The following is a 14,454-nucleotide window of genomic DNA, read 5'->3' as shown; positions in this document are numbered from 1 at the left end:
ATTTGGTTGCACTTGGAGTCATGTGTGTGTCCACCTGATGAATGTAAATACAATATTCACTCTCCTGTTAGCTTACCTTTAGCTGCTCATCAGAGCTTAGCTGTTCCACTCTCTTCACTAGCTAGTATCTAACTTTGTCTGCTGTTTGGTGCTGGGCAGGTAGAATACAGTGGGTTAATCAGAGAAAACAGCTGGCTGCAGCTGGAAACAAGGTTGATGAGACTCAACCACACAGTTAATTTGCTATAAAAACCAAGACACTGAGCTAAAAGCTGCATAGAGCTGCATGGTTGATAATTTTCAGTTTGTGCGACAGTTGCAACATTAATATAAAAATATCACATCAGCAGCAGAAGGTGGAAGAAAGCAGTAAACTTTGCCCAGTTTGATACTGTAGACAAATGGTTTGTTGTGGAATCACCAGACCCTTAAAACAGCTTAAAATAAATGCCTCAAACTTGAATTCCACCTAAACACCTAAAACAAATGCAATGTACACACACACACACACACACACACACACACACACACACACGCAAACACAAACACACACACCCACACCTTCACTCAGTTTCTGCCTCAAAGTTCCTAGGTTTAGGAGACAGGATTCAGTTGTGCCTTAAGTGGTTGAGGACATTAATTAATAAATATGGAGAAACCGAGGAGGGACTCACTTCGGTGTACTCATGATCATTAGTAAGTTTAATGATAATTATCAGGTTAAAAATGACTGAGTCCATGCCTGTTGTACCTTCATGTGAATGTGGAAAGTTTTAGGGGCTTTTAAGGTTTATAGTTTGGGGGATAGTGAGACATGATACATTTATAAAACGTGAATTCAAGTCAATTTATTTGTCAGGCACATTTAAAAACAACAAATGTTGACCACATGCTAGTAAAAAGTACAAAACATGAACATAAATTAGTCTTGACAAATATAAAAAGTACAACAGGCACAGAAAAATCTACAGAATAATAAAAACAATATAAATGTAAGTCATAATAACATTAAAAAAATTAGACATCTGGTCATGAGTTAGTCCTTTGATAATACAATGCTGCCCTCTTGTGTTGAACTTTGAGGATATGGATTTAATTTGACTCACACCCAGAGATTTTATCATCATTAAAGAGCTGTATCTTGATTTTTAAACCAATGTCTAAATGAATAAGTGTAGTTAATCCAAGTTAATCAAGTGTTTCGGGGCTTGGTGGAGCAGCGCCGCTGAGTGTCAGAGCTGTTTCTCCGAGGCCTGCGAGGCTCCTCTGCGTCTGGGGAAATCCTCAGCGGCCTCTTGTTTCAGCTCGGCCTGTGAAACCTGCCTCTCTCTCCTCAGCCTGAGCACTTAAACAGGTGTGAGTCCGTCTGTGTGGCCTCTCCACACTCTGAAGAGGGGAAATCCAATAATAGTGCTCACTGGTTGTCATGGCGAAGTCTCCTTGCAGCCCTGCAGAGGTGATGTCATCATCGACCAATCAACACAGAGAGTTGTGTAATGTGTTGCTTTTAACAGTGCAGAGGTTACACATGAAGAGAATCTGGAAAACAAATCAGTCTGCGAGTTGTGAGAGTTCCTGAGATCCTTGACAGTTTTACATATTTTATACAACTGTCTAAATTATATTTACGCCCTTCATTTTACAATTTGTGCGTGAAAGTGGGCCAGATCTGTGCAGGAAGTGACACAAACTGATAAACTCCAGACCTTAAGGGTATTTCAGTGCTTATTATTATTGAATTGAAGCTCCAGCAGTCGTAATAATCACCTCATGCCATCTAAAGTGTTTATACGGCTGTAACGCCCACAAACCACAGATTTTTGTTTTTGATTTTTTCATAAATGAGGTCCTTTCTAGGGCCACATTTAGTATCTCATGCAGTTATGTATTATATATATATATATATATATATATATATATATATATATCTGTGGGTATTTGGACTCATTTGGCGCAATGAGGCCAGTGAGTGCTATTACCACTTACAGCAGTTATTCCTAACCAAGGGTACTTGTACCTCAGGGGGTACTTCTGCAGCTACAGCAGGGGGGGGAGGGGGGGGGCAGTATGTGGGAAGGTTTTGGGGTTAGCTCAGCTGATTTACAGTATATCCACGTTTGTGTTTAGGAGGAAAATCAACACACAAAATGAAATAACAACTAATAACACCTCAACCCCAATTACTGCGACTGAGATTGTGGGAAAACTATGATGTAATCGAGCATGAAATTTTAAATGGTTATCTAAAAGTGATATAAAAAAATTAAAAAATGGTTGAAAGGTCTGGCTTCTCTCAATCCAAGTGGTCATAGTACAATGCAAAGAGAACAAAAGAGCCCCAGCCTAAATATTGACATCAATTCCAGGAGCACTGTGTCTTACATGAGTGCACACATGCAGTAAAAGTGTAGATCCACCACATGAGCCCATCTACTGAAGGGGTAGAATGAAGGGCTCCTCAACTCACCTGGTGGGGTTACATCAGACAAAAAAGACTGAACCGCTGCCGTACTATAAAGCAAAAGCAAAAAAGTAATAATGAAATTCAGAAATAATGTTTAACCTCCTGCGGGGGCGACTAACCTGATATCAAAAGAATAAATAAACAAAACCATTTTAAAGTGGTAATAATAAAACATAAAAATATGACATTGATGGAGAAATAGAAAAACTAGAGCAGGAATATTGCAAAGAAAACCACAGAATAATAAAGAGAGAATACGAGCAGTCATGAAGTCATTCATTGAAGCATTTTATTAATAAAAGAGCACCAATAAAGAAAGCTGAAACTGCCAAGACAGATTCAGATTTGATCGTTGATTGCAACGATTCCAACCACAATTATTTTGAAATGACAAATTCTCTTTGAAACCAGAGTTAGCTTATACTGTTATTCCTATTCCTTGGGTGTCTGTAATTAAATTTCCCTTTGACTTGGATGATTGTCAATCCTCACTGACTTTAACTGTACGGTGAAAACACAAGACAGCCTCTCGCTTCAGTGCCTAATGGCAGCAGATGGTGCTATGGTGCAACAGAAACAGGTTGAAAAGGTTTCTACAATTCCAACTATTTAACAATTCACTAACCTGATTCATAAAAGCCTCACAGACCAAAACCTCCACAGTCTGTGCCTCAGAGAACATGTGAGATATTTCTCAAACATTTATGTCTCCCCATGTTTTTAAACGCCTTCATCATCTGCTGTGTGGTCACTCCCCTTCATCTCCTTGCGCTCAAAATAACAAGCACCAACATTTTTCCCATGGTTCTCCAGAGCCACGCTCATGTTCCTGCGAGGTGAAGCCTACGTGGGACACGTCCCCTCACGTCGCCCCTCTCCCAGTGCCAGCACTAGTGGCTCTAATCCGCCGTGGCGTACCTGGCAGATCGCTCTGGCGACACCGGCGTTGTTGCAGCCTGGCCCGGCCCCGCACACCAGCATCCCCTCTAATCCCTCCCAAAGGCCCAGGAGCCTGAAGGGAAGTAGGGCACCGGAGGTGAAGCAGAATGAGTCAGTCAGTCACAGAGAACTGTGCTCAGTGCATCTCTGCTCAAAACTCAACTCTGCTACTAAACCATCATTTACACAGCTGCCACTCATACAGGCTGCTTCAAAACTGTGTGGGTTTGCTTTTTACTTCTTGTTTGATATTTCTCTTCTTGTTTTTGTTCTGTTCTTATTCTGTAGCTGTAGTCCTTCTTCCTCTGTTGTTCTAGTTCTTCCTCTGATGTTGTTGCTGCTTCTCTTTTTCATGTTACATTTTCTCTCGGTCGCACGGAAACTTAAAACACAAGAAATTTAACCATGAGTGGGTTTGTGGTTGAGTTTCTAGCCTGTGAACTCCTCCTCCTCCTCCTCCTCCTCCTCCTCCACTTCCTCCTTCTCCATTCGTTATCATTTTTCCCTGCACGGTCAAAGGTCACGGGCTGGAGAGGGGACTGGGGTGAGAGGTCTGAATGGAGAGCCTGGGGACATTCTCCACCACTTAGGGATTAAGTTGCTGCCGTGTGGAGAAAGGCGGAGGCGTCGCAGAGTCACACAGACACTCGTCAACGAACATGTTGGAGGATGGAAGGAGAAATTCTCATGGAGTAATAACAACAATAAGCTGCTGGAAACACAGACTGGAACGCACGTGCATGTTAAGCATTAGTACCACTCTTAAGGATATTTCCAACATGCATCGCTTGAGTAACACTTAAACCAAAACAATAATGCTGAAATATTCACTTTCAATCATGAGGAGTGCCTGAGATTAGAAAGCTCTGACATTATTATGGGTGAAGCTTTGATTTGCAGTGTTTATACAAAGTTCTGAGGTTGTTCATAATTTCAAAAACATTCCTGCAACGCAAAATACTTGTTAACAAAGGCGCAACACTCTGAGAACATACTGAGGATGTCATCTACAACACAGACGTCAGGAAGAACATCTCACTGGGACGCCGGCTGGACTGGAGATCGCAAAAACGGTTCACACACATTTTAAGAAATGGGAATTATTAATAATTCATAATAATGGATTCTTTAAAGAGTTTTATATCAGAATGTTTTAAGTTGGATCAACAAAAAATGAATAAACAGCAACTGTTTATCAAAGTAAATTTGTTGGTTCTTGCCTCTCAGATGTGAGTGTTTGCTGTGTTTTTCATCCTCATCACGAATCAAAGATGTTTGGGTTTTTTAAACTGCTGCTTTAGACAAACTTAGCATTTCAAAGACATGCAGACTCTAGAAAATCATAAATATAATTTTCTGACATTTGAGAGACTTGTTAGTTGCAGCTTGAGCTTTAAGAACATTAAAAAAATAATAATGATGATGTAACCTTCTGTAACGTTTCCATAACCTACTGGTGATATTAGGGGGAAAATAGCAACTTGTTCATTGATCGCAGGATTGGTGGTCGGATCCCTGACTCATGCTGTGTACATGCTGAAGACTCCTTGAGCAGACACTGAACTGCAAATTGCTCCTGATGACTGGGGACCATGAACCATATCATGGCGGCACTAAAGGAAAAGTTGGGGGACCGCTAAAGTCATTAGGATACACCTACATTGTCTGTCAAGAAGCTCTGACCTGTTGATTGCACCAATCAGAGAATCAAGTCATCACGGTTCATCCTCTGGGGAATATGAATATCTGTACAAACTGTCAAAGGAAAGCTCGCAATAGCTAGATAGATATTTCAGTCTGCACCAAAGGAGTGGACTTGCAGACTGACATCAACTGGCATGGCAAGTGCGTGTTGCAACTTCTCAGTCATTTAACTGCATGGTCTCAGATTTATAAACAGAGCTTTCTATCATTTTAACGATCAGCTTTCTGAAAGATTTTCATCTTGACTTGCCATTTGCTTATAAATACTTGAGACTTGACTCAGACGCCTAAAGGGCAGAGCAGCTCCGTCCTGTAGTAGAGCAGTATTGGCTGTAGCCTGGTACAAAGTGGTTGGCATGCCAGGTCACTACTTCAGCTTGACCTGGCTGTAACCAGGTGGCAGCTGACCAAACAGTGGGGTAAACTGGCAGCTCAAAGAGTGAGTGAGGGTGACTGTGTTGTTAATATTGGCATGTTGTAACGAAACAGTGCCAAGCACACATAATTACCTGCACACATAGGTGAAGAATTGTTACCTTTAAATGTGCAGCTCCCGTCAGGCCGAGGCCTCCTGAGCGCTGCTCCACCCGCCACCCTGACCCTGACCCCTCCGAGCAGCGGCAGCTTGCTTTGCAGTCGGTCCGAGGATCAGAAACACAGAGCACAAATCATTATTTCTACTTCACAAATATGAACCTCTAACAAAATGTTCCTCCAAAGGCCCCATAACCGCCAAAGATAAAAGCTGCTGTTTATGGCGGCATCTTTTCAAACAATTGTCTTTGGTCAGTTACCGTGACGTCTCATCTCCTCCATCAAAGTCCTTAAAATTCCAAATTCCCGCCTCCAGAGTCGGGGCGTTGGGTTTTAAAGAATGTGGCGATTACATTTAATGAAGCCGAGCCATGGCTCCACTAATTAGTCAAGTCCAGTAATGGCCGGAATCCGCTGTTAGACAAAGCAGCCAAATACCTGATAGCTACCAATCATGTTCTCTCCTTCATGGGAAAAAATGCCCACAATTTATTTTGCTGACTGTCATGTCCCCAATTAAGAGGGACAGTTAAGGGGAGATTGCTCCACAGCAGATTGATTTTAGGTGAAATAGAGGGCATACTATCATTCACTGCGGCCAATTCTTCATGTTTTTTTTTGTTTTTTGTTTTGTCTTCACATGCATTCAGATGAGTGCATGTTGTGCTGTAATAAGCGCATGTTAAAGTAAGAATATCAGCAGGATACATAAGTATGCATGATCTGTGTTGCAGGGCTAGTTAATGTAAGAAACTATACTTAATAAGCTGTTAGGCTTTTCCCCTAAAGTAAGAAGTGAATTAGACAGAAGTTCCTTAATTTACTCCTCTCACTCTCACTGCAAAGTCTCCACATTAAAAGAGCTGAAAATGATGGATCTTGAGGCAGACTCTATAAAGCTTTATCTGTGTGACTGCTTTAAAATGTAATGACATTCAAAGGCCTAATCCTTGTCGACGGATTAGAGAGACATTTTACAGTTTTATCTTTTATACTAAGAGGAAATAGTGAAGATTTTTATTGCTGCTGCCGCTTTCACTCCAAGGTTGTTTGCCACCATATATTGATTGTTTATATATGTGAAAGTATACCGTAATCTAATTTATATTTAGCCCTATTTAACTTAATCATATTTAGTCTAAATGCCCTTGATAAGCTGTACACAGAAGTGATAAAATGTTTCATGATGACTGAGATGCTGCTATTCATCACATGCTGGAGCAGCAACATGTCCATGATGAGTGAGTCCACATTCCACAGAGTGAAACCAATTAGAAACGCTGACGCAGCAGTGTGACGCTCAGAGCAGAAATGTCTTTTGATCAACACAACAAAAGGCTAAATGACTTGTATAACACAACGGATGTCTTAGTCTGTGTGTGTGTGTGTGTGTGTGTGTGTGTGTGTGTGTGTGTGTGTGTGTGTGTGTGTGACCTTGTTTGTGAGCCTTAATTTACCCACTGCTGGTAATTATTTAAGAATATGCACTAATAGTATACATTTTGACAGTCTATAAGACAGGTGGACAAACCAGTTAATAATGAAGGACCGGACTTAAATATGTAAACAGTCAGCTAAGCTTTAAGACAGAAGGCAGCTCTGTCCAAATAAAATAAAAAATGAGACTTTCTGATAAGGCACCATTCATAAAGGGATTATAAACTGTAGTAATTGGCTTTATTAACGGTTAATAAATCATTTACTAATGCTTCATAGATGGATATAAGACATTAATGAGTACAACTTTTGGGTTGCCAGGTTGTGGTAAATCGTCCTCCAGCATGACACCTTTGCTCATGTCAGGTTACCCTGTGCAAAAACCAAAGAGTAACAATGACACATTGGTTTTAATTGGTTGCTATGGTATTTGACAAATTAAACAATATGAGAACAAACGTGTTAATTAGTGAGTTTAAGAGGTTGTGGATAGGTAGCTAGCTTTAATTCCAGTCTTTATGCTAAGCTAAACTTGAAAAACGTGGGAGGGTATCAGAGCTAACTATTTTTCAAAACTTAACAATTAATTAAAAACTTAACTATTAATCAGATGCTTCAGACTGTCATCATTTTTTTTACGTTGTTTAAGTCAGAAATTTGACTCTACATCATAATTATGAGATGTCTATATCATTTAAATTTTTCTTCTTCTGTTTTTTTTTCCCCCTGACAGGAATGTGTTCCTATGGCCTATTAATAGTTCCCAACAAAATTTCACAGGTCGTGCGTGCGCGTGTTGTGCCTTGCTGTGCTGTGCGCGTGTGTGTGTGTGTGAGAGAGTTTTTTTTTTTTTTCTTCCCTCTGCCCGGTTTGGGATTTGCTGGTCGGTGACATGCCTCCCTCCGCCTGGCTCCTTATAGCCCCGGGGAGGCAGGAATCCCGGACGAGTGGTACGGACATCGCCGACGGAGACCGGCGCAGCGTTCCCCTTTAAACACGGTCTTATGACTACAGGCTGCCTCAGTGAGAGACGACCGGAGGACCGGACCACAGACTGACAGCCGGGGAAAAGCAGGGGACTGACTCAGTGACAAGAAACCGGTGACAGAGACTGACAGCCGGGAACAGCAGAGGACACATCTCCCCCTGAAGAGGCTGAATGGTTGGTGCCAGTCCGCGAGAAGTTAAACGGATACTACCTCACCTGTCAGCAGGTAGGACTGTGTCATCAGAGCTGATGAAGTAGATTTTAAAAAGCATATTAAAAAAATCAATAGTCCATTAAATCAGAAGGTCAACCTAAAGACACGTATTATTGTCTATGACACTTTATTGGGATTAATCAATTTATGAAGCTATCATCACAATGTTCTTTTATTCCTACCAAGACTTGTGGTGACCTTTTAGTACTAAGAATAAATTCATAATTTTCATCTCTTTATACAGTTGTGGTAAAAGTGCTCAGATCCAGTAGCTAATTGAAAGTATCATTACAACAACTTAAAAGTACAGAAAGTCCTGCATTAAAAATATCTGCATTTAATTCTGTTTGCAGATAATATTTCCATTGGTGTATACAGCCTGTATTGCCTTTTAGATATAATAGAGTAGAAGTTTAATGTGGCATATACAATTACTCAAATAAAGTAACAAAGTACTTAAGTACAGTACTTTGTTATTTATGATATACCAATAGGCTAATAATGTTGCAAGTGTATATCCTTCACACAGTGACCTCAGAGCACCTCATGTTATTTGCAGCCTCACTGATTATATTGTGATTATTCTGTTAGGTGTAGTTGCATATTTACCAACTTATGTATATATAGATATTGTACCCAAATACAATTCATCAACAATAACAACCTTAAATTATTCTGAGATGAACAGGCAGCTGTTACAGTATTTATTAATATGTCTAATCTTAATATGTCTAATATGGATATAGATTATTATAATATGGCAAATGGCTGCAAAATAGAATAATCAAATCAATGTTCAGTGCAATGGGGTGTTTCAGTGTTATGCAATACATCAGACAAAAGTGTTCACACATGCAAATAAAGAATTTCAACAACAACACAATATAATGATACAAATCGCTGACAGTCAATAGTTGCCCACTGGTTGACCTCACTGACCTCGATCATGTGTTTTCTTTCCTTTGACTTTCTACAGGATTTAGTTTCCCTGACCACCAGTTGCACCCTGAGGACACTTCCCCTCCTGCAGCTCTGAGGAAATGTGTCGCCTGCCGGTGGCTTCACTCTTCATTTGCTTCTGGTTGGTGGAGAGAAGCCACTGCAACGGCAGCCTTCAGGACAGCATGGGAGAGCTGCACACCAGGTTCGCCGTCAGCCTCTATCAGACGCTCACCGAGACGGAGAACAACTCCAACCTGATCGTGTCTCCAGTGAGCGTCTCTTTGTCTCTGGGGCTGCTGCAGCTCGGTGCCAGGGGCAACACGCTGGCTCAGCTGGAGGGAACACTGGGATACAACGTGAACGGTAGGATTCGTCTCCATTTCTACACACATGGGGACGAAATGGGGGGGGGGGGTGACTTTTATTCAGATAGCATTAGCTGCTCCTCATGCTGTGAGAACGAGGTTGGAGAGGTTGTTGGTGGCCCTCAGTGCTGTTGGTACCAGGTGGCGTGGAGCGGTGCTGCTGCTGCTGTTGGTCCTACAGAGCACAGTGGTGTCTGGAGCCATAATACCTGCCTCCACACCAACTCTAATCTCATTAACCACTCCTGCAGCTCGGCCCCAGGGTCGAGAGGTCAGTGTGTTTAATTACAAACAAAATGCCAGTTGCAGCTGCTGTTTCTCTTACCTCCATGATGTGATCTCTCTGTCAGTCAGGGATGGTATTGGTTGATATTGGGCTCGGGTTTAGGAGGATGGCTTGGCACAAAATATCCAGTTCTAAACAAAAAAAAAAAAGAAAAAAATCATGTCAAATTCAGTCAAGTTGAAATTATAATTTAATAATAATTATAAATTTGTTTCGTCAGTAAAATTTCAGAAAATAGTGAAAATGTCAGGCACAATTTCTCAGAGCTCAAGATGATCTTCACATTACTTGGTTTGTCCAACCAACAGTACAAAGCTTCAATTTACAATGATATAAAACAGAAGATTCTCATGTTTAAGAAGCTGGAAGAAGCAAATGTTTGATGAATGACGTAAGCGATTAATCAATGCTGATTTATCTTCTGGCGATCGACTTTCTCGTTTCAGCTCTATATTTGCAAGTTAATAAAACAGCCTGAGGGTCGGTCTGTTGTTATGAAGTTTAGCACTGCTACACAGGAAAGACGCCACCTTTTGGTAGAAATCACACTGTGTAGTAACTGCTCCTAGGAAATACTCACCTCTCTCTTTCTAAGTTTATTATAAGACAAATTGTGTACATATACCAAGAGACATTGAAGCACGGAGGCTGATGTTAACGTTTACAGAAAGAGCGAATGAAACCAGCAAAACAGCAACAATACACAGTAAGTTCAGCCTCAATTCTCGCCAATACAAGATTATGTTAGCACAAGAATTATTACTCAAGGCGGCTCGATTTCCCGACCTGCAAGGTTGAGCATTAAAAGGTAGAATCGTAATGATAAAGAAAAAGGAGACTATAAATACAAAGAAAGATAGTAGATATAGAGATACAGTAGATTTGGGGAAAAAAACAAACTTATACGCAAGTTTGGATACAGAAAAAAAAGATAACTATATAGCAACAAGAAAAAGAAATAAAAAAGAAGATCAAGCATGAAAGGGGACCAATTTGCAACTGACTGCTTCTGCCTACTCACAATAACTGCTGTGGATTCTTATGAATGAGAGAATCTGTGTTCGCCCTTGAGTTTGGATCATTTCATCTGTAAATGCTCGGAGTTTATCAGATGAGAGGTCAGCAGGTTGAGAGAGTGAGCCGAGCAAAGCTCAAATTAAGTCAAATGAGCATCTGTTTGTGCACAGTCCTGCAGGGATACGCTGTGAATTCAGTGGAATTGTCGCCGAAACAAGCTCGAGGCTGCTGAGTCGGATGTATTGAAGTTGTGATTATTTTGTAGAAAGGGTATCACAAGACATTTATTCACAGCTTTTGAACTTGGTGTGGATTATATTTGTGCGACAGTGCTGATGATCAGATGTTAAAGCAGAGCAAATGGTTGATAGATACTGAAACTGATAAACAGTTGACAGTGTTTCAGTCTTTCTGTGGATTCACGTGCATACAGCTTTTCTTCTTCAGCTAAGAAAGTTTAAACTGAAGTCTTCCTCTTGCAAAGACTTCCTACTGCTCATCACGCAGCGTCACATCTGACCTCTGTGTCTTCCTGTGTTGCAGACGCCCAGGTACAAGACTTCCTGTTGCACTCGCAGGGCGACATGAGCAACACCAGCCAGGGGATGTGGCTGCACCAGACCTGCACATTATTCATTCAGAGCGGTGTCCAGCTCCTGACTGAGTTCACCCAACACGCAGCGGCCTGGGCAAACACCAGTGTGGTCCGAGCCAACTTCAGCCAACCCAACCACACTCGCAACCAGCCGGAGAGATCGGGGCACAACAACGGTAATCGAGTCAGCTTTATACACCAGTTAGAGCTCCACTAATCAGTTTCTTTACACTGAGAATGAATGAAATTAGCTTGGGTAATAAGCAAACCCACAGAGAATTATCATCAGCCTCTTTTAGCTCCTTGTTTCGGTGTTACAGCACATTAACTGTGTAGTTCAGTCTCATCAGTCTTGTTTCCAGACAATTAATGACTAGCTGGTGAAGGAAGAGGAATATTTGGCAGCTAAGAGACAAAAGATATTTTTCTAAGGAGTTGGGGCGAAGATCAAACCAGAGCTAAAAATGAGAGTCCAGTGGGATGATAATGTGGCTCTGTTCCTGCTGGATGTTCCCTAACATGTCAGCCATTAAAACTTGAAACAGAGTTATTAGCATGCTGTTATAGAGAGATAACACATCAGGGCTGTGTTTTAGTTTGTTGTGGAGTTGCTCTGCCCCTTAGTGACCAGTTAAATCAAATAATGCAGCTTTAACTTTTGTAATTCTAATTCTTAGGGGCCAAGGAGTGTGTAATAATTCTCTTCCTTTTTTTAAAAATTAGTGTTGGGTAATAAAAAAGTAAGATTAAAGGAAAGCAAATATAGTTTGTAGATAATGTGTTTTTCCAGCTTTCTTATCCTTTCACTTACTACTAATGTCATGGTATCAATTATAGTCTTTCTAAAGAAAGTCTACGGTCAGCACTTTCCTCATCTGTGATATTTTCAGATGCTATTCTTCTGTTCATTGCGTCACAACACTGCAGACTGCTGACTACTAAAAGACAAGTTGCACGTCCCTTACATTAAACTTTGACCTTCCCTGGTTACTTCTCAGATGAGACGTGGCCCCTCCAGGCAGGAAGCAGCAGCGGGGAGCTGTCGGGCTCGGGCGAGGCCCAGGCAGAGGCCCTGTGGTGGGGCCACCGGCTGCAGATGGCCCTGGTCAACACAGTGGCCTTCAGGGGTGTCTGGCAGAAACAGTTCCTCTTCACCAACACCCAGAACCTCCCCTTCACCCTCTCTGACGGGAGTACCATCAAGGTGCCCATGATGTATCAGGCTACAGAGGTCAGCTTTGGTAAGAGACACAACTGTTAAAATTAACTCCTCATACTGTGAAGTGAATTTTTGATCCTTAATATGCGATTGTCAGTTTTGTCTTTTAACTTCTCACCTCACTTTAAATAAATGAATAAATGAAACAGTGGAAAAAGTTATAAGCTGCGCAGCTGAACTCGTTGCCCTCCATGGCAGGTCAGTTCAGGACGGCATCAGACCAGCGTTACACCGTGTTGGAGCTTCCGTACCTGGGCCGCTCTCTGAGCCTGCAGGTGGTTCTGCCCAGCGAGAGGAAGACGCCGCTGTCCTCCCTCGAATGCCAGCTCACTGCTCGCCAGCTGGCGTCCTGGGACACTGGCCTGCGCAGAACCAAGATGGACATTTTCCTACCCAGGTAAAGAAGAAAAACTATGCAGTGGATTGAAATAGTGGTTTAGATGGCTCAGACTTGATGTAGATGTTGTTGGTATTTACAGGTTCAGAATGCAGAACAAGTTCAACCTGAGGTCAGTGCTTCCTGCCATGGGCATCAGTGACGCCTTTAACCCGACAGCTGCTGACTTCACTGGAATATCAGGTCAATACATCAATTCATTTCAAAATTAATTCAAAATATTACTGCAGCTCTGCTGGTCAGCTGACAGTTTGTTTCCTCCTGCAGTGGAGGAGGGTCTTTATGTGTCCGATGCCTTCCATGAAGTGAGGATAGAAGTCACAGAAGATGGGACAAAGGCAGCTGCTGCCACAGGTGAGAAAAAGTCCTGTAAAATAATGATACGGAGCAGAATTGAAAGGTTATGATATGAGGTTGCTAAAAGAAAAAGGAATTTCTTACCTTTGCAGCTATGGTGCTACTCAAACGATCCCGTGCTCCTGTCTTCAAGGCGGACCGGCCGTTCTTATTTCTGCTACGACAAGTTAACACAGGTATTTACTATAAACTGTAGAAACTTTGAAAAGATATTGGAGAGATTGACAAACACATTTTTTCTTTTGGTATTTTCATGACACTTTGTGACAGTTATTAAATTATAGAATACGCTGATGCTTATTCTGAGGTTTGACCTGATTTATGTAGACTTGATGTGACTGCGATGGATTATACGACTCAAGCAAATCTGCTAGTGATTTTCAGACCATAAAAAAAATTAACTGAAACAGACAGCGGTCTGTCACATTCAGCAGCAGTCAGATACAATTTTAAGAATGCACAAGTTACATTTAAAGCCCCAATGTGTAGGATTTGAACATATCTGATTTCCTGACCTGTTAGTGGTGGTATTAAAATACACAGCCACAGGGGCAGTTGGATGAGCGAGCTGAATGCAAGAGAGGATAACAAGTTCCACCGTGTCGTTTTTCCACAAAAAAAAAAATAAAAAAGACCTTCAGTAGAAATAAAAAGAAGTTGAAATCAGACATTTTCTGCACGTTGTGACTTTGGAATTTAAATGTACAAAAACAGTGACATGACCCCTCAAACTTATTTTTGTCGTCTTCTGCATTTCAGGATCTGTCTTATTCATGGGCCGAGTGATGAACCCAGCTGACCAAGCGCCCTAAAATTCACACACACACTCATACACACACACACACTCATACACACACACCCCTATTTCACTACTGGTATTTATTTGTGGACCAACAGGAGGGTCCACGGACACTTCAGGAAGAGGGACAATATTTTTGTACATATCTGTAAATAAAATTTTAATACATGTTTTTACACTTTGGGTGTTTCGATCCT

The 14,454-nt window shown here is 41.4% G+C and overlaps 1 protein-coding gene across 1 annotated transcript; it reads left to right on the top strand.

Annotated features, from left to right (window-relative positions):
• The first annotated feature begins 7,542 nt into the window (after positions 1-7,542).
• Positions 7,543-14,409, top strand: serpine3 (serpin peptidase inhibitor, clade E (nexin, plasminogen activator inhibitor type 1), member 3). Its single transcript, XM_056389494.1, has 9 exons — positions 7,543-8,292; positions 9,257-9,585; positions 11,434-11,661; positions 12,484-12,726; positions 12,903-13,101; positions 13,184-13,284; positions 13,369-13,455; positions 13,551-13,634; positions 14,218-14,409. The coding sequence occupies exons 2-9, from the start codon at positions 9,321-9,323 to the stop codon at positions 14,268-14,270; spliced, it is 1,260 nt and encodes a 419-aa protein (XP_056245469.1). The 5' UTR covers positions 7,543-8,292; positions 9,257-9,320; the 3' UTR covers positions 14,271-14,409.
• The last annotated feature ends 45 nt before the right edge of the window (positions 14,410-14,454 follow it).

This window comes from Seriola aureovittata, chromosome 11, assembly GCF_021018895.1.
Source record: "Seriola aureovittata isolate HTS-2021-v1 ecotype China chromosome 11, ASM2101889v1, whole genome shotgun sequence".
NCBI lineage: Eukaryota > Metazoa > Chordata > Actinopteri > Carangiformes > Carangidae > Seriola > Seriola aureovittata.
Note: the sequence above shows the minus strand (reverse complement) of the source record. Positions and strands in the feature narration are given on the sequence as shown.

Bases quoted from the DNA above. Each gene is read 5' to 3' on its own strand.
- serpine3 (XM_056389494.1), top strand. From the start codon at position 9,321: ATGTGTCGCCTGCCGGTGGCTTCACTCTTCATTTGCTTCTGGTTGGTG. The intron at 11,662-12,483 runs GTAATCGAGTCA...GTTACTTCTCAG, and splicing joins GAGATCGGGGCACAACAACG to ATGAGACGTGGCCCCTCCAG. The intron at 13,456-13,550 runs GTGAGAAAAAGT...TTACCTTTGCAG, and splicing joins AAAGGCAGCTGCTGCCACAG to CTATGGTGCTACTCAAACGA.